Source organism: Oncorhynchus masou, chromosome 23 (assembly GCF_036934945.1).
Source record: "Oncorhynchus masou masou isolate Uvic2021 chromosome 23, UVic_Omas_1.1, whole genome shotgun sequence".
Lineage (NCBI taxonomy): Eukaryota > Metazoa > Chordata > Actinopteri > Salmoniformes > Salmonidae > Oncorhynchus > Oncorhynchus masou.
Window position 1 is genome coordinate 63,693,059 of NC_088234.1, and position 26,159 is coordinate 63,719,217.

The following is a 26,159-nucleotide window of genomic DNA, read 5'->3' on the forward strand; positions in this document are numbered from 1 at the left end:
GCTAATCATTTGAACCACCTTCCAAGATGGCAACGGGGATTCTCCCAAGGGCATAAGGCGAGGGTAAGTGGGCGAGGGTGCGTCTTTTACGTGTTTGGACCGCAGCCGTAGAGAAAGTAGGAGTAGGGTGAAGTTGATTCTGACCTATAACTTTCCTCCTCCCTAGCCCCCTGTGGCTCTCCCCACCAGCCTCTCTCTGTCCAACCCCCAGCAGACAGCCCAGATCACCGTGTCCTATCCCACGCCTCGCTCTAGCCACCAGCAGCAGAGCCAGCAGCAGAGCCAGCAGCAAAGCCAGCCACAGAAGCAGCGCGTCTTCACCGGCGTGGTCAACAAGCTGCATGACACCTTTGGCTTTGTGGACGAGGACGTCTTCTTCCAGCTCAGGTATGTGTCCAGTCTCTGCCTCTAGCCCAAGTCCTCTCAGATCTCCACAAGTCCATAGGGTCGAGAAGTCCATTTGGGATTGGGCCACAGAAAATGTAGCTAGATGTTTCACATCAAGTGTCTCGTTAATCGGACCAGTTTCCTTTTTTTTGGTGGGTTTCCTATATTTTGCTGGTTGCATCCCTAATTTGTGTACCATTATTCAAAGCAGAAATGTCTTGTTTCAAGCCTCTATATGTTGCAGTTTCTAAAGCATTTCCAAGTGGGTGAATAATGGGTGTTGTCTCCACAGTGCGGTGAAGGGGAAGACCCCCCAGGTGGGCGACAGGGTCCTAGTGGAGGCTGTGTATAACCCCAACATGCCCTTCAAATGGAATGCCCAGCGCATTCAGACCTTACCTCAGCTGGCCAACCAATCGGTGAGCCTCACCTCGCCTCCACAGCCACCTGGGTCACATTCAGTAGACTTGAAGTGAAACTGAAGAAAACTTTTGTCACCCCACTGAACGTGATGCTGGTGGCCCTTAGCCAGTGACATCTTACACCTCAATTTGAGTGCTTCCAGGGTTTGGTTCCAATTTGATCATTGGCTCTCTCAGGGATGCAAACTCGTCACTTTTCGGCGATGGGGTAATCCACGTAAATCGCGAATGTGGGTGGGGATTGTATGTTTCTCATATTGAAATCATTGACTAAGTACAGAATGCTTCCCTACATTTCCTACAATGAGAATTTCAGAGTTCAGATATTCTTTCTCTCCGTCCGCATCCATCAGTTTTAATATGTAATTTAGCCGTAATGACAATCTGGAGTATGCAGACATTGATTTAAATACTTCTGTTACATTTAATTATTGGAGTGGCTCGCAGTGCGTGTGAAGTAGATAAACTATCTTATAATTCCACCTGAAGGAGCACAGTCCAGTCTGACTAGACTTCGCTGTTACGCAGCCTCTGACTTCCACCCCCATAAAGGAAGAACGGAACGTAGTGACAGTCATGCTTGCACCTTTGCATGTTCCATGTCAACTTTTTGGGCCCTTGCCAGTTTGCATCCCTGTCTGTCTTCCCGTCTGCCCTGGTTGACTCAATCTCTCAAATGGAAATGTATTGTAAGCCTACAGTATAGATGGTACCATTGCTGTAATCACCCCCTGATCTTAGAGGGGGGGCCTCAATTAGTGCAGAAGTGAAGTTTGAGAGTGATCAGATTGGAATCCAGCCCTATGGTTGTGTATCTGTTATTAACCATTTTGTTCTCCACCCTCCTCTCCTAGCTTCAGCAGCAGCCCCAGTCCTTACCTCCAGTTCCCCCACAGCTAAGCAGCTTCTATGCTGACCCGGGGATGCATCAGCGCTACTCAGACATGCACCCCGTTGGCATGGACAGCAGACAAAATGTAACCCTCGTCCTGCCTCACACACCTCTCTATGGGCTGCCCCCTCCTATTCTCTCCTCTCTCTTTTCTGTCCTTTCTGATACCCGTTCTTCTCCATCTTCTTTTCTCCTTCTGTTCTCTCTCATCTCTCTCTTCTCTTCCATCTTCACTCTGAGGATTAATTTGTTGTTTTGGACCAGGGTGGCATCCTGATCTTTTAAAGCGCATATGATATATCATTGAGTAGTATTACAAATACATTTTATTTTTTCTTTGGGCCTATTGTCTTTCAGAACATTTTTCAGAAACACAAACTAATCCCCATTATCATTTCTCTTTACACTGGGCTTCTCTAACGGTGACGTCCGTCAATCTCTCAACGGGGGAGAGTGCTTTTTTAAAGGTGCTATCCATAAGATGTCCTGTCATTGTGTTTTTCTCTTACATTTTGAGACTTTACAGTAGTTAAAGGAACAAATACTAAGATTTATTGGATTTCTTACAGAATGCACTTTGACACACTTTTTCTTTGCTTCTAACCCTTTCCTTCTCAATGTTATGATCAATACATGATTTTCATACATGATATGCACTTTTTTTACCATACTAACAGGGTAGGAACGACCTATCAAAATTGGAAAGGTTCTCCATACATCTCACAGATGTTTTATAACTTGACCATTTTGTAGTTGTCCCCTACCATGAAATCGGGGAGGGGACGGACAGTGTATGTCTCCGTCCATACATTCGTTTGTATGTTAGTCACACGCAATATCTCAGACAGCACTGGGCAGATTTTTATGGAACTTGAGTCTTGCGATAAAGATCAGGAATATAAAAAAATTATACTGACTGTGCCACTATGACGAGATTGAAAATGCTAACTTTGAAAGGTCACACCCCATCACACCGTTTGACCTAAGGCAATGAAATTCGGTACATAGGTCCCTTTCCTCACAAGAAATACATTTGCCTGAGGATTTTCCACCATTTAGTATTTTGAGAAATACACTTAAAACGCTACACTTTTGACACACCGAATGACTGATCTACTCAAAACTTGATATGTGACATCTATGGACAAAGGTCTCTCACCTCAATATTTTCCAGACTAGTACCTAAAACAAGAAGGCCGCTATTAACCAATAAACATTCACGTGAGTGTGGTCTGGCATATAAATCAGTCAAGGGTATTCGTATTGTAACACAATTTGGTACACATGTTGTCAAGACTCAACATATGCAAGAATATTCATATCAACCACCTGGGAGCACTATAAAGGGCACATGATTATATCTCTTAATCTATTTGTCTCGGAGGGCTGAAATTTGGCACACATGCTCAGGGAGATGTGTTGCTAACCCTTGTCCTTGTCGATAATGCTGACCGAACTTCTGCCGAAGTAGCATATATTTTCTCGTTTTTTGACAGAATTGAGTCATTGTACTTCATTGACGTCTAACCAAACCTCACTACTCTAGTCCTGTTTTGCTTTAGCACACAGTTGCATGACTGCACCGCCCCCCCAAAATAATGTGGCTGAAAGATGTCTAACCAAACCTCACTCCTAGTTCTGTTTTGCTTTAGCACCTGGTTACCTGTTGGGAGCGGCACAAACCTCTGGTTCATTTGGTGCATGTCCTCTATGCATAATGAAGCACATTTCTTAAACTAAAAGCTCCTATTTGGGACAAGAAGTCAAAACTAAAAAACCTTACTCTGGTAACAGCATACGTCATGGAACAGCCCTGGGATAATGCTAACCTCTCCTCTCCCCCCCCCCCTCTCCAGAGTCAGCCTGGAGGCCCCAACATGATGAAACCGGGTCCCAACATGCCCCAGTCTCTGCCTCCCCCCAACACTTTCAGTGTACAGGCCCAGGGCCCCCCTCCCCTCCTCCAGGCCCAGTTCTCTGCTGCCTCCCTGGCCCCGCTCCTCCTGAACCCCCCTCCGCCCCTGCTGTCACAGCCACCACCCAAAGGTAGGGGGCTCTATGATGACGATTAGTGTTTCTCCGATGCGTTTGCTTTGAGTTGCAAGCTTGCTACTTCTGCAGAAAATAAAGACATTTGGATTTTTAATGTGTGTTTGCCCGTCCCTCTAGATGTGTTCACAGGAGGTCTGCTCCAGCCCCCAAGGAGGATGATGCCTCAGCCAGTCAGGCGCCTGGACCCCTCCCCCCGCTTCCCCAACCGCAACGACCGCCCTGAACTCATCCTCAGGACCAAGGATGAACGCAGTCGTGAAAGAGACCGTGAGCGCAGGAGGTCCAGAGAGCGCTCTCCCACGCGTAAACGCTCCAGGGACCGTTCTCCGAGACGTGACCGCTCCCCCCGCCGCCCTCGCAAGGTGGTGCCTCGCTATACTGTCCAGTTCTCCAAGTTCAGCCTGGACGGGTGGGTCAGCCATTCATTATGATGATTGATCACTTTCAGCTTTTGATTTGATACGATACTATCTCTGAGTCAGTGGTCAGTTTACTTCAGAACTTTGTGTCTAGTGAACTGTATATATTCAAGGGGTATTGGAAACCTCTCTGGGCCTTTCTTACAGTTTTCATACAGCTTTCATTCTGTTTCTGATAGTTATAAAGAAAGTGCATATGAGGTCAACTGAGTTTGTATAAAATATGTTTGGTAATTGATCAAACAAACAATGTGTGTTGTAGCTGCATGGAAGCGGATCCCAGGTGCTCTTCGTCCATTCTAGAACCATTTGCAGTGACTGTACATTAGGGAGAAAGGTACAATTTTCTCTCCCTGTTCTGACAGAACTATTTCTCTCCCCTCCAGTTCTAACTGTGACATGATGGAGCTGAGGAGACGCTACCAGAGCCTGTACATCCCCAGTGACTTCTTTAATGCTGTGTTCACCTGGGTGGATGGCTTCCCCCTGCAACGACCCTTCCAGTTCGGCAACTACTGTAACTTCCACATCATGCACAAAGAGGTGGACTCTCTGGTCAAGAACACTGCTGTGCTGGACCCACCTGATGCCAACCACACATACAGCGCTAAGGTAGGGTATACACACAGACGGGCTGCATGCAAGTGTACACACACCAGGGTTTCCGTTAGGAAAATGTGGCACCAGACATTTGACCGGCAGCATTTTAATTTACCGGACATTTGAGAAATTTAACGGACACACATGCGTCACTAGACTATGTCAATCTACTAAAGTACAAATGTTTAGTCTACCTAATCTATTTGTCAGCTTGTCGAGAAAGAAATAGCCTATTCCAAACAGACTCTGGGACAGTTATGGGATGACAGATCCCAAATTCATCCAACCAGTATGCCTAGGCTGCATTAAAAAAAAAAAAATGTTAAAAAGCAATGAGTCTGATGCAACAGATCACAACGTTTAGCTCAAACTATTATTTCTACACATTATAAGCGCGACTGTCCGTTTAATAATGCAATTAGCGGGATACCGTCAATGTCAAAAGGGCACTGCACATGCGAGCGGTTTCATGTCACAAAGATGAAAATATACCCGTTAGAAAGGCAGAAAAAAAAAGAAAAACGGCTTCTATCTCAAGGCCATCAGACTGTTTGACAGCCATCACTAACATTGAGTGGCTGCTGCCAACATACTGACTCAAATCTCGAGCCACTTTAATAATAAAAAATTGGATGTAATAAATGTATCACTAGTCACTTTTAACAATGCCACTTTATATAATGTTTACATACCCTACATTACTCATCTAATATGTACAGTTGATGTCGGAAGTTTACATACACCTTAGCCAAATATATTTAAACTCAGTTTTTGATTTTTGATGTATTATATTAAGTTAAAATGTTTGACCCTAGTTAAACAATTTAAAGGCAATGCACCAAATACTAATTGAGTGTATGTAAACTTCTGACCCACTGGGAATGTGATGAAAGAAATAAAAGCTGAAATCAATCACTCTACTATTATTCTTACATTTCACATTCTTAAAATAAAGTGGTGATCCTAACTGACCTAAGACATGGAATTTTTACTGGGATTAAATGTCAGGAATTGTGAAAAACTGAGTTTAACCTCTTGAAACTCCCCATCCCGGATCCGGGATTGTGACTAAGCCTCAGGCTCATTAGCATAACGCAACGTTAACGATTTCTGAAAATCGCAAATAAAATTAAAATAATGCGTTTGCTCTCAAGCTTAGCCTTTTCTTAACAACACTGTCATCTCAGATTTTCAAAATATGCTTTTGAACCATAGAAATTGACTAATTTGTGTAAGAGTATGCAAAGCTAGCATAGCATTTTGTGTAGCATGTAGCACGCAACATTTTCACAAAAGCCAGATAACCAAATAAATAAAATCATTTACCTTTGAAGAGCTTCTGATGTTTTCAATGAGGAGACTCCCAGCCACATACCAAATGCGCAGTGTTTCCTGAAAGCGTCTGTGTGTAGGAGAAATCGTTCCGTTTTCTACATTGCGCCTGGCTACCGAAACGAACCGAAAATGCAGTCACCTACAACGTGAAACTTTTTCCGGATTAACTACATAATATCGACCGAAACATGGCAAACGTTGTTTGGAATCAATCCTCAAGGTGTTTTTTCACATATCTCTTCATTGACATGCAGTTCATGGAAGCTTGCTTCTCTCTCTGTGCCCCATGGAAAAATACTGGCAGGTGACTTTTGCGCACCAATTTCGGCGCAGGACACCGGGCGGACACGTGGTAAATGTGGTCTCTTATGGTCAATCTTCCAACGATCTGCCTACAAATACGTCACAATGCTGCAGACACCTTGGGGAAACGACAGAAAGGGCAGACTCATTCCTCTTGCGTTCACAGCCATATAAGGAGATCATGAAAGACAGAGCCTCAAAAATCCTTGTCATTTCCTGGATGCCAAGTCATCTTGGTTTTGCCTGAAGCTCACGTTAAAGGGCACGCACAGAGAAGATATTTGTATTTCTGGACACGTCAGAGTGTTTTCTTTCGAACAGTAGCAATTATATGCATAGTCGAGCATCTTTTTGTGACAAAATATCTTGTTTAAAACGGGAACGTTTTTCTTCCAAAAATGAAATAGCGCCACCATAAGTGTAAGAGGTTAAATGTATTTGGCTAAGGTGTATGTAAACTTCCGACATCAACTGTACATATTAGATGTTTCATTATTTATTTGAGGCTAAATTGATTTTTGATGTATTATATTAAGTTAAAATAAGTGTTCATTCAGTATTGTTGTAATTGTCATTATTACAAATAAATAAATAAAAATAGGCCGATTAATCGGTATTGGCCTTTTTTGGCACTCCAATAATCGGATTCAGCGTTGAAAAATCATACCCGGTCGACCTCATCTCATATGTATATACTGTATCCTTCACTATCTATTTCATCTTAGCCGTTCTGTCACTGCTCATCCATATACTTTATACTTACAGTTGAAGTCGGAAGTTTACATACACTTATGTTAGAGTCATTAAAACTTGTTTTTCAAGCACTCCACAAATTTCTTGTTAACAAACTATAGTTCTAGCAAGTCAGTTAGGACATCTACTTTGTGCATGACACAAGTCATTTTTCCAACAATTGTTTACAGACAGATTATTTCACTTATAATTCACTGTATCACAATTCCAGTGGGTCAGGAGTTTACATACACTTTGTTGACTGTGCCCGTGTTATCACGGGAAAATCTAAAGAAATCATCTAAGACGTCAGGAAAGAAATTGTAGACTTCCACAAGTCTGGTTCATCCTTGGCAGCAATTTCCAAACGCCTGAAGGTATCAAGTTAATCTGTACAAACAATAGTATGCCAGTATAAACACCATGGGACCACACAGCCGTCATACCGCTCAGGAAGGAGATGCGTTCTGTCTCCAAGAAATGAACTTACTTTGGTGCAAAAAGTGCAAATCAATCCCAGAACAACAGCAAAGGACCTTGTGAAGATGCTGGAGGAAACAGGTACAAAAGTATCTATATCCACATTAAAACAAGTCCTATATTGACATAACCTGAAAGGCCGCTCAGCAAGGAAGAAGCCACTGCTCCAAAACCGCCATAAAAAAGAGAAGAAATGTCCTCGTCTGATGAAACAAAAATAGAACTGTTTGGCTATAATGACCATCGTTATGTTTGGAGGAAAAAGGGGGAGGCTTGCAAGCCGAAGAACACTATCCCAACCGTGAAGCACAGGGGTGGCAGCATCATGTTGTGGGGGTGCTTTGCTGCAGGAGGGGCTGGTGCACTTAAAAAAATAGATGGCATCATGAGGAAAGAAAATTATGTGGATATATTGAAGCAACATCTCAAGACATCAGTCAGGAAGTTAAAGCTTGGTTTCAAATGGGTCTTCCAAATGGACAAAGGCCCCAAACACACTTCCAAAGTTGTGGCAAAATGGCTTCGGGAAAACAACGTCAAGGTATTGGAGTTGCCATCACAAAGCCCTGACCTCAATCCTATAGAAAATCTGTGAGCAGAACTGAAAAACGTGTGCGAGCAAGAAGGGCTGCAAACCTGGCTCTGTCAGGAGGAACGGGCCAAAATTCACCCAACATATTGTGAGAAGCTTGTGGTAGGCTTCACAAAATGTTTGACCCGAGTTAAACAATTTAAAGGCAATGCTACCAAATACTAATTGAGTGTATGTAAACTTCTGACCCACTGGGAATGTGATGAAAGAAATAAAAGCTGAAATAAATAAATAATGAAACATGTTCAATTTGGTTTAAATAATGCAAAACCAAAGTGTTGGAGAAGTATGTGAAAGTGCAATATTTGCTATGTAAGAAAGCTAACATTTTATATTCCTTGCTCAGAACATGAGAATATATGAAAGCTGGTGGTTTCTTTTAACATGAGTCTTCAATATTCCCAGGTAAGAAGTTTTAGGTTGTAGTTATTATAGGAATTATAGGACTATTTCTCTCTCTACCATTTGTATTTCATTAACCTTAGACTATTGGCTGTTCTTATAGGCACTTTAGTATTGCCAGTGTAACAGTATAGCTTCCTTCCCTCTCCTCGCTCCAACCTGGGCTCGAACCAGGAACACATTGACAACAGCCACCCTCGAAGCAGCGTTACCCATGCAGAGCAAGGGGAACAACCACGCCAAGTCTCAGAGCGAGTGATGTTTCAAACGCTATTAGTGTGCATCCCGCTAACTAGCTAGCCATTTCACATCAGCCTAATCTCGGGAGTTGATAGGCTTGAAGTCAGAAACAGCTGCTGGCAAACGCACGAAAGTGCTGTTTGAATGAATGCTTACGAGCCTGCTGGTGCCTACCATTGCTCAGTCAGACTGCTCTATCAAATCATAGATTTAGTTATAACATGATAACACACAGAAATATGAGCCTTAGGTCATTAATATGGTCGAATCTGGAAACTATCATCTCGAAAACAAGACGTTTATTATACTCGTATTTTAACGGGTGGCATCCATAAGTCTAAATATTGCTGTTACATTGCACAACCTTCAATGTTATGTAAAATTCTGGCAAATTAGGTGGCCCAAACTGTTGCATATACCCTGACTGCGTGCAATGAACGCAAGAGAAGTGACACAATTTCACCTGGTTAATATTGCCTGCTAACCTGGATTTCTTTTAGCTAAATATACAGGTTTAAAAATATTTACTTCTGTGTATTGATTTTAAGAAAGGCATTGATGTTTATGGTTAGGTACACATTGGAGCAACGATACGCACCGCATCGATTATATGCAACGCAGGACACGCTAGATAAACTAGTAATATCATCAACCATGTGTAGTTAACTAGTGATTATGATTGATTGTTTTTTATAGGATAAGTTTAATGCTAGCTAGCAACTTACCTTGGCTTACTGCATTCGCGTAACAGGCAGGCTCCTCGTGGAGTACAATGTAACCAGGTGGTTAGAGCATTGGACTAGTTAACTGTAAGGTTGCAAGATTGAATCCCAGAGCTGACAAGGTAATAATCTGTCATTCTGCCCCTGACCAAGGCAGTTTAACCCACTGTTCCTAGGCCGTCATTGAAAATAAGAATGCGTTCTTAACTGACTTGCCCAGTTAAATAAAGATTAAATATAGGTGAAAAAATATATATAAAAAATTGTGTCCAGATTGTTATGAAAACTTGAAATCGGCCCTAATTAATCGGCCATTCCGATTAATCGGTCGACCTCTACACGAGATGAGTAATGTGAGTTATGTAAACATTCTTAAAGTGGCATTATTAAAGTGACGAGTGTTCCATTTATTAAAGCGGTCAATGATATCAAGTCTGTAGGTAGGCAGCAGCCTCTATGCTGGTGGTGGCAGTTTAACAATCTGATAGCCTTGATTGAAAAACAGCTTCTATCTCTCTGTTTGTAAACTTCTGACTTCAACTGTGTATACCGTACTCTATACCATCTACTGCATCTTACCTATGCCGCACGGTCATCGGTCATTCATATATTTATGTACATATTCTCATTCATTCCTTTACACACGTGTGTAAGGTAGTTGTTAAAGAAATTGTTAGATTACTTGTAAGATATTACTGCACGGTCGGAACTAGAAGCACAAGAACTTTGCTACACTCGCATTAACATCTGCTCACCTTGTGTATGTGACCAATAAAATGTGATTTGATTTGAAAGAGAGGAGCTCTAATAGGCTACTTTGAAGCAAGGTAAGACATGCCTCATAATATGTATTAAATGTTTTCTAATTGCATACTGCCTCCTGCTCATTGCAAAGTGACCTGCTGAAGCTTGCCTTATGTTGCCTAATGTTGGCTTTTGATGCCACGTTCAAAACAACTGAGAACTCTGAAGTCTTGTAACCTCAGTGTGTTCAAGACAATTGGGAACTGGAGAAAAGAAAAGCGAGATCCTACTGGGAAAAATCTGTTTGAACGGTCTTCCAACTCAGGAACTCGGGCCTCTTTCTAGAGCTCCGACCTGAAGATCGCTGGCATCATGAATTGATCTATTTCCCAGTTATCTTGAAAGCACCACAAGATGCAGCAGCAGCTCTTACGCTGTCTGACAGATTTTCCACTAAAAGGCTCTGTATCTGTATGCTGTACGTGTGATAAATAAGATGCATAACCAATATACTGTACACAAGCTCCAATTTAATTCCACTAAATTATGCAAATGTGTCTATAGACCGATAAGCATGACCAGTCAAATGTGTCTATAGACCGATAAGCATGACCAGTCAAATGTATTTCCATCAATGAAGAGGATATAAAGCAGTCTTCTTCTCCCAGACAATTCGCCGGCAGCAATTTTATTTATCTGCTTTTCTTTTTTTTTATGAGGACGAAAGCCGGCTATTACTGGCTAACGGAAACCCAGACACCCACACCTGTTCAGCGTTATGCTGTGATACACACACCTAATACCACTTACAGCAATAAGGTAGTTCACACACAAACGTTCACAACTTGACTTGTCCTGTCTGTTGTCTTGTGTTGAATAGGTGATGTTGCTGGCCAACCCCAGTCTAGAGGAGCTCTACCATAAGTCCTGTGCTCTGGCTGAGGACCCCCAAGAACTTAGAGATGCTTTCCAGCACCCCGCCCGCCTCATCAAGGTCAGTTAGGTGTCAACCACTGGTTTGTACAGTACGTAGTAGTTATGAGTAAGTTGCATAGCTTAGGCTTCTTTTTTTTTTTTGTACTTGTTTCTCTTTCCAATTTCTCTGTCCTTCTGTCTCTCTTTCTCTCTCAGTTCCTGGTGGGGATGCGGGGTAAGGATGAGGCTATGGCCATCGGGGGCCACTGGTCCCCCTCCCTGGATGGAGTGGACCCCGAGAAGGACCCGGCTGTGCTCATAAAGACAGCCATACGCTGTTGTAAGGCCCTCACAGGCATAGACCTGAGTCTCTGCACTCAGTGGTAAGTCCTGCTCTTCTCCTCAACCTCCCTTCTCTCTTTTCTGTCTCTGTCGTTTTTCTCTATACAACTAGACCTGTGTTAATATTTTACCCAAAAAAATACAAATGGTGACGGTTCGTGATGGTTTTCTCACCTTCCAACGCTTAATATCAATATCTGACACTTTGGATGGGTGCTTTTTTTTTGTTGGTTTGTCTTTTGGACGTTAATGACTATGATTCTGTCATTTGATTTGCCTCTTAATAATTTTTTTGTTTCGCAATATGTCCCGTTGGCTACGGTATGATGACGTCCTGCTTTTCTCCATCTTTGTATATCTATGTGGGCGGATGAATGAGTGATTGATTCTGTGGCTCAAAGAGCAGTCTCCCGGACCAGAAGACGCCACAATAACCTTTTTGTGTTGATTTTTTCCCCCCTTTCATTCTGTTAAATATCTTACATATTTAACTTCTTGCTTTCACTGTCCTGTCCTATGATTCTGTGTCTTCTCTCAAAAACTCCCCTCCGCAAAGTCGCAACAGAGAAATACTGAGCTTTAATTGGCTGAAGGCGAGGGTTGGGGCGGTTTTGGGGGTGTTACCAGGGGTGATGTTTTTCTGTCAAATTTACCAAAATGGCCACCGTTACCCCTGACAACCAATGGAGAGCTGCGGACTGGGTTCCGTTATGCTAATTATGTGTTCTTTGTGTTGTGGGGATACTGTAACAAGTTCAAAAGTCATTTGGGGGAATGTAGCCTAGGCTAGCCCTAGCCCTGTTTTTAAGAGATGTGTGTCCCTGACTGGAATGTTTCTTTCCAATGCGCCTTCTTCCTTTGCGACAGGTATCGTTTTGCAGAGATTCGCTATCATCGCCCTGAGGAGACTCACAAGGGGCGGACAGTGCCCGCACATGTGGAGACAGTGGTTTTGTTTCTCCCGGATGTTTGGCATTGTCTTCCTACCCGCTCAGAGTGGGAGGGGCTGTCGCGGGGACTCCGGGAGCAGCTGGCTGAGAAGCTGTCCGCCGAAAGGAAGGAGGCTGATGGAGAACAGGCACTGAACCGCTAATCCCTTTCTTCTCATTTCCCCTGCTTCTCACAGGACCAACACAGGCACAGGATATTCACTAGACACAACAACCCCAGATACGCACACTACATATGTTATACACACCTAAATACACACAATGCAGGCAGAATCCTGAACTACCATACCCCCTTTAGGTTCAGTTCCTCTCCTACCGTCCTGCTACCTGCTCCTACCCCCATCCTCCCCGCCCTACACCCCTCCCTGCCCTCACACTCGGCAGACACACAGTGGAAGGAGACTAGGTTGTATCTGATCGATACCGCCGCAACTGGCCAATCAGCTTCCAGCTCTAGAAATGTCTCATAATTGGGTACCAAACTGGATTTAAGTTCAGTTTTAATTTGCTTGTATTATTATCACATTTAATCAAAAATGACCCTGCTTGGAATTGTCTACTTGCAAGTGGGGTGGATAAAATGACATTGGATTCTTTGCTTGGAATTACTGAGGATTCTACTGGAACCTGCAGAGCCAGTTGCGTTGATGTGTGTATGTTCTAGATTTTGTTTCCTTTTTATAATAATTTGTTAACTTCAATATCTGCTGAATTCGAAAGGAGAGAAAATCCCCTCCCCTAAGTTCTGTCTCTTGTCTGTCCCTGTTTTTGATTGGACTGTATTTAGAGCTTGGTTTGTTCCAGGGCAGTTGGTTTGACATAAGGTTTTCTATGATGTTCTAGAACCTAAACTGAACCAAAAGAATGCAGAATCCAGAACTATCCCTAATCAGAATCCATATTAGATTAGGATGGCTAGCTAGGGAACTCCATACAGACAGTGAAGCTACACACTGAGTTTGGGGGCACCAGCTTTGAGTTGAACCTGATGAAGCTTCCACTACACAGACCACACCCCCTTTGGAACCCACTGTCATTGATTTACCTTTTTGTGTTCCACAGAACGTGATTGATTGGCCGCTGGGGGGCGGGGGCATTGGTTTTCCGTTGGTTTGATAAAGGTTTTATTATATAGAACTAGAGGGTGGTATCCCTGTGTTACCTACCTACCCACCCTGCAGTAGCAGAGGACTACTTTATCATCCCAGAGCTACTCACTAGGACCAGAGAAACTATCAGAGACACAGGATGTGAACCTTGCTTCTTGCACGGATCAACTTTTTAAATTTTTTTTTTATTACTTAAAACGACAGAAGAAGTGGTGATTTAATGGTTTGCTGTCCCTCTTTCTTTCTTTCTGTCTCGGTTGGATGGTTCTTTCTCAAAGGAGGAAGAGGAGAAGGATGAAGAAGATTCGAAGGAGGTGACCACTCCGACACACTGGGCTAAGCTTGATCCGAAATCAATGAAGGTAGGGTTCTCAAGTATTTGATTGTTGAATAGCCTATACTTGAGAATGACTGAATATTACTCAGTCAATACAAAGTGAATTACTTTGACTTTCAAAGGCACCTAGCAGATATTTCTATTTAAAGAGATTTACATTGGAGTGAGTACATAGTCTACATGTTTTTTGTATGTGTATGGTGATGATCACTGCAGGAAATACCATAACCTTGGCACTGCTAGCGAGTCAGAGGCAGGACCCACATCCTCATCTCTCTAGCCATGCAACTCCACAACCATCTTAACAATAGACTAATCACAAGTCATGACGGTACATTCCTGTATATAATTAGCTTCTCCACAGGAAGTTTCCTGGTGTGCATCTATTTTTTTGTTATGCACTTATGTATTGTGTGGCTTATTCCTGTATTGATTTAGTGATGTGTTGACTGACGTGTTGATTGACGTGTTGCTGCGTCGTAAAGTGATACAAAAGAAGCGGCTTCCGCAATCTACATACTCCTCACGTGCAACGTTTGTTCAGCACAAAATAGTTTGAATCACATTGTATATCCAATCCATATGCAAGAGACATTGTAAATGGGCAAGTTCGTAACTTTTCAAAATGTGTCATAATGCTTAATGTTGAACTGACCAACCACCTCTCTCTGCTGAAGGTGAATGACCTTCGTAAGGAGTTAGAGTCCCGCTCCCTGAGCTCTAAGGGGTTAAAGTCCCAGCTGATTGCCCGTCTCACCAAGCAGTTGAAGGTGGAAGAGCAGGTGGAGGAGGCCAAGGAGCCCGAGTTACCGGAGAGCCAGGCCCCGGAGGAGGAGGCGCCTCAACTTATGGAGGAGGACAGAGAGGTACAGGAGGTTTGGGCACTTCGGCTAGTGTATGTCCTTATAGACAGAAGCACAGAAGCTGGACAGAGGTATGCTTTTAATGCACAGCTACAGTTAACACACTTACCAACAGCATCACTATGGCTGGTTTACTAGAATGGATCGACTGATTACTTGTTTCTGATTCTCCTTCCCTCTGTCTGTCTGTCCATCAGGAGGAGGAAAGGAAGAAGCAGGAGGAGTTGGAGCGCCAGCGCAGAGAGAAGCGGTACGTCCTGCCAGACGAGCCCACCATCATCGTTCACCCCAACTGGGCGGCCAAGAGTGGAAAGTTTGACTGCAGCGTCATGTCTCTGAGCGTGCTGCTGGACTACAGACTGGAGGACAACAAGGAACACTCCTTTGAGGTGAGACAACACACACATTCAGGACATACACACTTGAACACTCATTTAGATGCCTAGAAGTACAGATTTGCATCAAATATTGCTGTCTTCTCTTCTCTCCAGGTGTCTCTGTTTGCGGAGCTGTTTAATGAGATGCTACAGAGAGACTTTGGCTACAGGATTTTCAAGGCCCTGGCCTCTGTGCCCTGCAAGGATGACAAGAAAGACAAGAAGGTGAAGGCTAAGAAAGAGGCGGGGCAGAAAGAGGCGGGGCAGAAAGAGGCGGGGCAGAAAGAGGCGGGGCAGAAAGAGGCGGGGCAGAAAGAGGCGGGGCAGAAAGAGGCGGGGCAGAAAGAGGCGGGGCAGAAGGGGGAAGTGAAGAAAGGCGAGGAGGAGAACGGAGAGCCGGCGATGAAGAAGGCAAAGGAAGAGGAACAGGAGAGGAAGGTGGGTGGCTCATAGCTCTTGAAGATGAATTGTATTCATATTGACAGGTTTACTAGATCATGAAACAGTTTACATTGTAGCTTACTTAAAATACAAGCTTACGCCATGATTCAAATCCTTGGATTTTCAAACGGTCTGCTAGTTCTAACTTGTTCCTGTTATGTCTTTTCCTAACCCAGAAGGAGGGCGAGGAGGGGGGCGAGAAGGAGGGCGAGGAGGGGGGCAAGATGGAGGGCGAGGAGGGGGGTGAAAAGGAAGAGGAGGTGCTGAAAAAGGAGGAGTCTATAGAGGAGAAGGGGGAGGATGAGAGCAACAACACCAATGCTGAGGAGTACGACCCTCTTGAGGCCGAAGACGACGACGACGACGATGAAGATGGTACACATGATAATCCTGTCCTCATTCTCCACTGACACAATCCTTTCCTGTCTTCTCATTCTGCACTGACACTTTCCTCTCTCATTCTCCACGGACACTTTCCTCTCCTCTCATTCTCCACTGACACTTTCCTCTCTCATTCTGCACTGACACTTTCCTCTCTCATTCTCCACGGACACTTTCCTCTCCTCTCATTCTCCACTGACACTTTCCTCTCATTCTCCCACGGACACTTTCCTCTCCTCTCATTCTCCCACGGACACTTTCCTCTCCTCTCATTCTCCCACTGACACTTTCCTTTCCTCTCATTCTCCCACTGACACTTCCTCTCCTCTCATTCTCCCACTGACACTTTCCTCTCCTCTCATTCTCCCACTGACACTTCCTCTCCTCTCATTCTCCACTGACACTTTCCTCTCCTCTCATTCTCCCACTGACACTTTCCTCTCTCATTCTCCACTGACACTTTCCTCTCCTCTCATTCTCCCACTGACACTTTCCTCTCCTCTCATTCTCCACTGACACTTTCCTCTCATTCTCCCACGGCCACTTTCCTCTCCTCTCATTCTCCCACGGACACTTTCCTCTCCTCTCATTCTCCCACGGACACTTTCCTCTCCTCTCATTCTCCCACTGACACTTTCCTCTCCTCTCATTCTCCCACTGACACTTTCCTCTCCTCTCATTCTCCCACTGACACTTTTCTCTCCTGCCCTCTCTCAGATAAAGACGATGAGGACTCTAACGACAGGGACAGGAAAGACGACAGGAAGTCCAAAGAGGGGTCCTCTAAAGACAAGGAGAAGAAGCAGATGGTGACCTACAACAAGGACCTGCTCATGGCCTTTGTCTACTTTGACCAGAGCCACTGTGGCTACCTACTGGAGAAAGACCTGGAGGACATCATGTACACACTGGGGTTACATCTGTCCAGAGCCCAGGTATATATACACACACACACACACACACACACTGGGGTTACATCTGTCCAGAGCCCAGGTATATACACACACACACACACACACACACACACACACACACACACTGGGGTTACATCTGTACACTGCTCAAAAAAATTAAGGGAACACTAAAATAACACATCCTAGATCTGAATGAATTAAATACTTTTTTTTTTACATAGTTGAATGTGCTGACAACAAAATCACACAAATTATCAATGGAAATCAAATTTATAAACCCATGGAGGTCTGGATTTAGAGTCACACTCAAAAATAAAGTGGAAAACCACACTACAGGCTGATCCAACTTTGATGTAATGTCCTTAAAACAAGTCAAAATGAGGCTCAGTAGTGTGTGTGGCCTCCACATGCCTGTATGACCTCCCTACAACGCCTGGGCATGCTCCTGATGAGGTGGCGGATGGTCTCCTGAGGGATCTTCTCCCAGGCCTGGACTAAAGCATCCGCCAACTCCTGGACAGTCTGTGGTGCAACGTGGCGTTGGTGGATGGAACGAGACATGATGTCCCAGATATGCTCAATTGGGTTCAGGTCTTGGGAACGGGCGGGCCAGTCCATAGCATCAATGCCTTCCTCTTGCAGGAACTGCTGACACACTCCAGCCACATGAGGTCTAGAATTGTCTTGCATTAGGAGGAACCCAGGGCCAACCACACCAGCATATGGTCTCACAAGGGGTCTGAGGATCTCATCTCGGTACCTAGTGGCAGTCAGGATACCTCTGGCGAGCACATGGAGGGCTGTGCGGCCCCCCCAAAGAAATGCCACACCATGACCCACCTCCAAACCGGTCATGCTGGAGGATGTTGCAGGCAGCAGAACGTTCTCCACGGCGTCTCCAGACTGTCACGTCTGTCACATGTGCTCAGTGTGAACCTGCTTTCATCTGTGAAGTGCACAGGGCGCCAGTGGCAAATTTTCCAATCTTGGTGTTCTCTGGCAAATGCCAAACATCCTGCATGGTGTTGGGCTGTAAGCACAACCCCCACCTGTGGACGTCGGGCCCTCATAACACCCTCATGGAGTCTGTTTCTGACCGCTTGAGCAGACACATGCACATTTGTGGAGGTCATTTTGCAGGGCTCTGGCAGTGCTCTTCCTTCTCCTTGCACAAAGGCGGAGGTAGCGGTCCTGCTGCTGGGTTGTTGCCCTCCTACGGCCTCCTCCACGTCTCCTGATGTACTGGCCTGTCTCCTGGTAGCGCCTCCATGCTCTGGACACTACGCTGACAGACACAGCAAACCTTGCCACAGCTCGCATTGATGTGCCATCCTGGATGAGCTGCACTACCTGAGCCACTTGTGTGGGTTGTAGACTCCGTCTCATGCTACCACTAGAGTGAAAGCACCGCCAGCATTCAAAAGTGACCAAAACATCAGCCAGGAAGCATAGGAACTGAGAAGTGGTCTGTGGTCACCACCTGCAGAACCACTCCTTTATTTGGGTGTGTCTTGCTAATTGCCTATAATTTCCACCTGTTGTCTCTCCATTTGCACAACAGCATGTGACATTTATTGTCAATCAGTGTTGCTTCCTAAGTGGACAGTTTGATTTCACAGAAGTGTGATTGACTTGGAGTTACATTGTGTTGTTTAAGTGTTCCCTTTATTTTTTTGAGCAGTGTATATGTATGTATGTATGTGTATATATATATCACACACACACTGGGGTTACATCTGTCCAGAGCTCAGGTATACACACACACACACACACACAGACACACACACAGACACACACACAGGGTCTTATACCTGTCTAGAGCTGAAGGTTACACACGCCAGTCTTACCCTTCTTTAAAATATATTTGTCACAATACATGCGAGTGATAATTAGTTAGCCCTTTTTATAATGTTGATTAATTTGCAGGTAAAGAAGTTGTTGAACAAGCCAGAGGTAAGAGAGTCGTGTTACTACCGTAAACTAACAGATGCAGCTAAAGACGAGGCGGCTCCTTCCTTCAGTGAATGCCTGCTGGACAACCTGCTAGGTGAGTGAAGGAGACACTGGAGTGGGTTAATAGTTCTCTTTATGACTCGTCTCAAAGCATTTTAAAGCTTCACTAATGTTGAACAGAATAATCTATTCCTTCACCAGTGATTTAGGTGAATATCTAACATAGTAAGAACTGACGGAGTGTGGTTTATTTTGAGTCCTAAACTTTCGACTCTTTCCCTCCATCTCTTTCTTCCTTTTTACCTCTCCCTTTGTTTTCCCTATTTCTCCCCTCCCTCAGGTAACCGTGCGTTGCTGCCCATGTTTGTCTCTCGTGGCCAGGCAGCGCTAGCAGATGCTAGTGAGTCAGGAGGAGGCAGCAGTCTGATAGTGTATAATGGAGCCATGGTAGATGTGGGCAGCATGATGCAAAAACTGGACAAGAGTGAGAAGGCCAGGGAGGAGATTGAGCAGAAACTAATGGTGCAGGACTCCAAAATGGGTAGGACAATCCACTTATCTCCAACACAATCCCAACTTAAAAACACAAAATTCAGACTTTAATCAACTCCCTTATTGACGTCAGTAGTGTGTCTTAAGTTAGGATTCAGACCTGATATTTGTAGTATTTCAACTAGAAGTACAGCATTTTGCTACTTTATTCAAGGTGGTGACAATACTACTCCTTTCTCTCGCTTGCTCACTCGCTCTCGGAAAACTTCTTGTAGAAATGTCTTGAAATTTAAATAAACATTGGCAATGCATAAGGTTCTTGAATTTGAAGTAAGCCTAGACATTGAGATTTTAAATACATTTTCTCATTAATTTGTGTGTGTGTGTTCCAGTCGAGGACACCAAGCAGATCCTCCAGCTGGTATCTGCTAATAGAGTCCTGTCTAAAGATCTGGAGGAGGTGAAGGGAACCCTGGGCCAGACAGAGAACAACCTCAGGACCACAGAGGAACAGAACACGGTCTACCACAACCAGCTTAGCAAGACACTTAACAACCTGGGCAATGCCATGAATGAACTTCAGGGAGTCCTCAAGAAGGTACGATTGGTTGACTGATTTATTTGTAGACATCAGCGGCGCTCCTAGTGGCCAGGGACTTTAATGCAGGCTAACTTAAATCAGTTCTAGAATTTTTTTTTACTAGCATGTCACATGTGCAACCTGGGAAAAATAAATCCTAGACCACCTTTACTCCACACACAGAGATACATACAAAGCTCTCCCCGCCCTCCATTTGGCAAGTTTGACCACAGTTCTATCCTCTTGATTCCTGCTTACAAGCAAAAACCAAAGCAGGAAGTACCAGTGACTTGCTCAATACGGAAATGGTCCGATGACGCGGATGCTAAGCTACTGGACTGTTTTGCTTTATTAATAAGTGGATCGATGATGCCCCCCCCCCCCCAGGACTGTACGTACATCCCAACAAGAAGCCATGGATTACAGGCAACATCCGCATCGAGCTAAAGGCTGGAGCTGCCGCTTTCAAGGAGCGAGAGACCAATCCGAGCACTTATAAGAAATCCCGCTATGCCCTCCGACGATCCATCAAATAGGCAAAGCGTCAATACAGGATTAAGATTGAATCCTACTACACCTGCTCTGACACGCGTCGGATGTGGCAGAGCTTGAAAACTATTACGGACTATGAAGGGAAACCCAGATGCGAGCTGCCCAGTGACGCGAGACTACCAGACGAGCAAAATGCCTTCGAGGCAAGCAACACTGAAGCATGCATGAGAGCACTAGCTGTTCTGGATAACTGTGTGATAACGCTCTCGATAGCCGATGTGAACAAAACCTTTAAACAGGTCAACATTCACAAAGCCGCTGGGCCAGACAGATTACCAGGACGTGTACTCAAAGCATGCACGGACCAACTGTCAATTGTCTTCACTGACATTTTCAACCTCTCCCTGACCGAGTCTGTAATACCTACATGTTTCAAGCAGACCACCATAGTCCCTGTGCCCAATTTAATTTATTTTATTTTTTTAATTTTACCTTTATTTAACCAGGCAAGTCAGTTAAGAACAAATTCTTATTTTCAATGACGGCCTGGGAACAGTGGGTTAACCGCCTGTTCAAGGGCAGAACGACAGATTTGTACCTTGTCAGCTCGGGGGTTTGAACTCACAACCTTTCAGTTACTAGTCCAACGCTCTAACCACTAGGCTACCCTGCCGCCCCAAAGGTAACCTCGGTAGCCATGAAGTGCTTTGAAAGGCTGGTCATGGCTCACATCAACAGCATCCTCCTGGACACCCTAGACCCACTCCAATTTGCATACCGCCCCAACAGATCCACAGATGACACAATCTCAATCGCACTCCACACCGCCCTTTCTCACCTGGACAAAAGGAAGACCTATGTGAGAATGCTGTTCGTCGACTACAGCTCAGCGTTCAACACCATATTGCCCACGAAGCTCATCACTAAGCTAATGACTCTGGGACTAAACACCTCCCTCTGCAACTGGATCCAGCCCCCAGGTGGTAAGAGTAGGCAACAACACGTCTGCCACGCTAATCCTTAACACTGGAGTGTGTACTTAGTCCCCTCCTGTATTCCCTGTTCACCCACGACTGCGTGGCCAAACATGACTCCAGCACCATCAAGTTTGCTGACGACAACAGTGTTAGGCCTGATCAACGATGATATGGCCTATAGGGAGGAGGTCAGAGAACTGGCAGGCTGGTGCCAGGACAACAACCTCTCCCTCAATGTGAGCAAGACAAAGGAGCTGATTGTGGACTACAGAAAAAGGCGGGCCGAACAAGCCCCCATTAACATTGACGGGGCTGTAGTGGAGTCTTGGTCAAGAGTTTCATTTACATTTACATTTAAGTCATTCCTTGGAGTTCGCCTTACCAACAAACTATCATGGTCCAAACATACCAAGACAGTCGTGAAGAGGGCACAACAAAATCTTTTCCCCATCAGGAGACTGAAAAGATTTGGCATGGCTCCCCAGATCCTCAAAAGGTTCTACAGCTGCATCGAGAACATCCTGACCAGTTGCATCACCGTATGGCAACTGCTCGACATCTGACTGTAAGGTGCTACAGAGAGTAGTGCGAATGGCCCATTACACCACTGGGGCCAAGCTTCCTGCCGTCCAGGACCTATATAATAGGCGGTGTCAGAGGAAAGACCATAAAATTGGCAGAGACTCCAGTCACCCAAGTTATATTTAGGACCAAAAGGCTCCTCAACAACTTCTACCACCAAGCTATTAGACTGCTGAACAATTGATAAAAATCGCCACCGGATAATTTACAATGACCCCCCCCCCCTCTTGTGCACTGCTGCTACTTGCTGTTATTCTGTATTGCCCGTTCAAACTCACTGTTTGTTTGTTACCTATGCATAGTCATTTCGCCCCCACCTACATGTACAGATTACCTCAACTAGCCTGTACCGGTGCCCCCTGTCTATAGGCTTGTTATTGTTATTTCTGACTTTATTATTTATTTTAATTTTAGCTTACATGCTAAATATTTTCTTCTTCTTGAACTACACTGTTGGTTGAGGGTTTGTAAGTAAGCATTTCACAGTAAAGTCTACGTTTGTTGTATTCGGCGCATGTGGCAAATAATGTTTGATTTGGTTTAAAATGGTAATTATTTGTTACGTAAAAGAAAGAAAGAAAGAACCTTAGTTGCTGCATTTGGTTAGTTGTTAATGGGAGATTTGCATTACATTTCGAGTTACGTTCTGCGGATCTTGAATTAGGTTTATTTGGGTAAAAACATATACAGCAAGATGTATACTGAACAAAAATATAAACGCAACATACAACAATTTCAAAGATTTTACAGAGTTACAGTTCATAAAAGGAAACCAGTCAATTGAAATGAGTTCATTAGGCCCTAATCTATGGATTTCACATGACTGGGAATACAGATATGCATCTGTTGATAACAGAAACCTTAAAATAAAAATGGGCCTCAGGATCTCATCACAGTATCTCTGTACATTCAAATTGCCATCAATAAAATGCAATTGTGTTCGTTGTTCTGTAGCTTACGCCTGCCAAAACCATAACCCCACCGTTACCATGGGTGGGTTCACAACATCAACATCAGCAAACCGCTTGCCCACACGACGCCATACATATGGTCTATGGTTGTGAGGCCTGAACATTTTGCCAAATACTCTAAAACAATGTTGGAGGTGGCATATAGTAGAGAAATGCACATTCAATTCTCTGGCAACAGCTCTGGTGGACATTCCTGCAGTCAGCATTCTGCACGTTCCCTCAACTTGAGACATCTGTGGCATTGTGTTGTGACAAAATAGCACATTTTAGTGGCCATTTATTGTCCCTAGCACAAGGTGCACCTGTGTAATGATGTTATTTAATCAGCTTCGTGATATGCCACACCTGTCAGGTGGATGGATAATCTTCTTACCAACAGGGTTATAAACAAATTTGTGCCCAGAATCTGAGCGAAATAAGCTTTTTTTTATGTGTGGATCATGTCTGGGATCTTTTATTCCAGCTCATGAAACATGGTACCAGCACAACATGTTGCGTTTTGTTCAGTGTAGTTTGTAGGGTAGCCTAGTGGTTAGAGCGGCAGGGTAGCCTAGTGGTTAGAGCGTTGGACTAGTAACCAAAAGGTTGCAAGTTCAAATCCCCGAACTGACAAGGTACAAATCTGTCGTTCTGCCCCTGAACAGGCAGTTAACTCACTGTTCCTAGGCCGTCATTGAAAGTAAGAATTTGTTCTTAACTGACTTGCCTAGTAAAATAAAGGTAAAATAAAAAAATATCCAGATAATGGCACTTAAACATATTAATTAAAACACTAGTTTCCAAAGTGGTCCTCTATGGTAAAGTTTTTGTGATAAAGGATTTGTGATATAATCAGCTGTTTGATGAGACAAAAGTACTCGTCGTACAAGTTTGAAGCTTCACTGTTACATAATGCATTGATAAGCAGTACAGCTATAATGTGGACTTTTCATAATGAAATCATTAGCTTGTCCAATGCTGCCAAATGCTGTTGTGTTTTTGTATGTTGAAATTAACTGAGGAATTCTTGTTTCTCTCATTCCAGGAGGTTCCCACAGAAGCCACCCCTGACCAAATATCCCAAACAACCAATGGTTCAGATGAATTAATGAAGGAGTTGGACAGTGAGTGAGTTGTCTAATCGGACACGTTTCTTACCAACCTTGTAAATATGCGCTAAAAACAAGCATCATTTGATTGAGTTTCATTTGGACCTATGGTTGTTGTTTTCCCCCACCAGGACCATGTATAGATTCTCATTGTTTGAATCCTAAATGGCATTCTATTCTTTTTGTATTTCATTGCTTTTGATTGGAACCTATAGGGCTCTAGTCAAAGTAGTGGACTATTTAGGGAATATAGTTCCATTTGGGACAGGCATTCACTTAATTGGTTCTAATGTTTTCATGTAACCTCACTGTTTTCACCTGAAAATAAGAAATATGTTTAATTGTTTTGATATCAATTACAGTTTGATTCTCTGTTATTATAATGCATTCTAAAAGTGATATTTAATAAATGATTTTTGTTAGAAATTGTGTGCATGGCATTGTGAAGTGCTTCTTTGTTTACGGTATTAGTTTTAGATTTCAGTCGCTTCCTCAATTGATGATGATCATTTGAATGTTTTGTTTTATTCTGTATTGCCCGTTCATTGCCTTGCCCAAATAGTACCACAATGTTGATCCCAGTATGTGTGACTTGTACAGGGTTCTCTCTGGGATTTTTGAACAAGGTTGTACTGCTGAGTATGGTGGCGGGGGGCAGATTTTTGCTTTTTTTAAACACCTCGAACTGCCATTTTCTGTAATCAAGAGAGAGAAAAAATTGGCTTAAATTACAACAAATAAAGAGAATTTACATAATGGCGCAACCAGTCTACAAGGTGGCACAGCACCCCTCTTACATTCTTAGGAGAGAACCCTGGTTGTACGTACTTCTAATTAGCAATAATGGTGTTATTTATGTTCAAGTGGATTCATAAAAAATATATTTAAAATAAATAAACAATGATATTTGAAGGGGAGGTTTCAGGGATTAGGACCTTGAAGAAACTGTTTTTGATGAGTCAACAGAATTGCTTTATCACATGTTCCTCTTAACTCTGTTCTACTGACGCTGATCATAAAACTCATGAGTTATTCTGTATTTTCTACTGTTATTCTTTGTAACTGACTGGCTGCCATTGTTCTGAAACATGAGTCGTATTCATTAGGGAACAACGTAGCAAAGCATTTTGAAACGGAACACGAGAATGAGATTCTTATTGTACATGTTCAGATAGTATCTCCCCGTTTCGGCCCGGTTGCTTCCGTTTGGTGCCCAATAAATACGACCATAGTTTTGCATGCAGCTCCTTATGTGAAACCTCAGTCTCTGAGGCCTATTCCAGTAACAAGCTTGTTTTATTCCAGGAGTTGTGAGACCATGGTAGTAAGTGTTATGTCCACGTTGGGATTGTTTAGTGTTTTTGTTTATTGTTAAGGGAAGTAAATGCATAGCCAAACCATAACCTGACTGTCTCCACTAACATCAAAAGAAATGCAGCCTCAGGTCTGGTCCTGCCTTTTGACCACAGATATAATGGTTCTGATTCTAGATTAAAACCGTATGAGAATACTACTGGAGTTCTGTTGTAAAATTCTGGATGTTCTAGAAGTGCTGTGTTTTCTGTTATTGGGTTGTTGTAGAACTGTGAGGAGCTATGATTCTGTCCCTCTCTTCTCAGATGAAGGTTGTGCAACAGGGATGATGATGGTGGTGATGAATTCCTTGATGAGAGAAAAACTTGAGAAATGAGCCCAAAGCAGCCTAGTGCATTTAATTTTTCTATTGAAAATTGACTATGGTTGTCCTTTGCAGAATTAAAGTGGTCAATTTTAGTGTTTTATTGTCTTTTTGTCCTGTATCTTTAGAGCCTTTTTGTGTATAAAAACTAAAATAAACGTGTACTAGATATTTTGATTTACATTGATATACAAATGCTTATTGATATTGCAATGAAAGGTAGAAACGTATGGAAAATGCTTATTGGCTAGAAATGTATTTAAACTATTATATACGTGTATAATTCTGCATGTGATGTCTGTTAAGAGATTTTAGAATCTAGAAAAATGTAATAGACTGAATAAACCACCAGGAGGCAACAGTAGATAATCATAGATGTTTTTCCACTTTTGAAC

General features: G+C 43.5%; 1 protein-coding gene across 6 annotated transcripts in view; it reads left to right on the forward strand.

Annotated features, from left to right (window-relative positions):
- LOC135511186 (cell division cycle and apoptosis regulator protein 1-like) overlaps nt 1-25,945 on the forward strand; it is a 37,191-nt gene extending 11,246 nt beyond the window's left edge. For 5 of the 6 annotated variants that reach the window (XM_064932804.1, XM_064932802.1, XM_064932808.1 and 2 more), the window contains 20 exons: nt 167-387; nt 680-806; nt 1,664-1,786; nt 3,558-3,747; nt 3,871-4,162; nt 4,559-4,784; nt 11,203-11,316; nt 11,454-11,620; nt 12,447-12,657; nt 13,917-14,000; nt 14,653-14,841; nt 15,036-15,227; nt 15,330-15,653; nt 15,833-16,031; nt 16,755-16,972; nt 18,878-18,998; nt 19,245-19,445; nt 19,789-19,994; nt 24,023-24,101; nt 25,706-25,945. In XM_064932804.1, coding sequence (XP_064788876.1) covers nt 167-387; nt 680-806; nt 1,664-1,786; nt 3,558-3,747; nt 3,871-4,162; nt 4,559-4,784; nt 11,203-11,316; nt 11,454-11,620; nt 12,447-12,657; nt 13,917-14,000; nt 14,653-14,841; nt 15,036-15,227; nt 15,330-15,653; nt 15,833-16,031; nt 16,755-16,972; nt 18,878-18,998; nt 19,245-19,445; nt 19,789-19,994; nt 24,023-24,101; nt 25,706-25,776 — 3,555 coding nt within the window. In that variant the 3' untranslated portion in view covers nt 25,777-25,945. The remainder of the gene's footprint in view (nt 1-166; nt 388-679; nt 807-1,663; nt 1,787-3,557; nt 3,748-3,870; nt 4,163-4,558; nt 4,785-11,202; nt 11,317-11,453; nt 11,621-12,446; nt 12,658-13,916; nt 14,001-14,652; nt 14,842-15,035; nt 15,228-15,329; nt 15,654-15,832; nt 16,032-16,754; nt 16,973-18,877; nt 18,999-19,244; nt 19,446-19,788; nt 19,995-24,022; nt 24,102-25,705) is intronic. The other variant, XM_064932807.1, reaches the window with a different exon arrangement.
- Nucleotides 25,946-26,159: the final 214 nt, after the last annotated feature.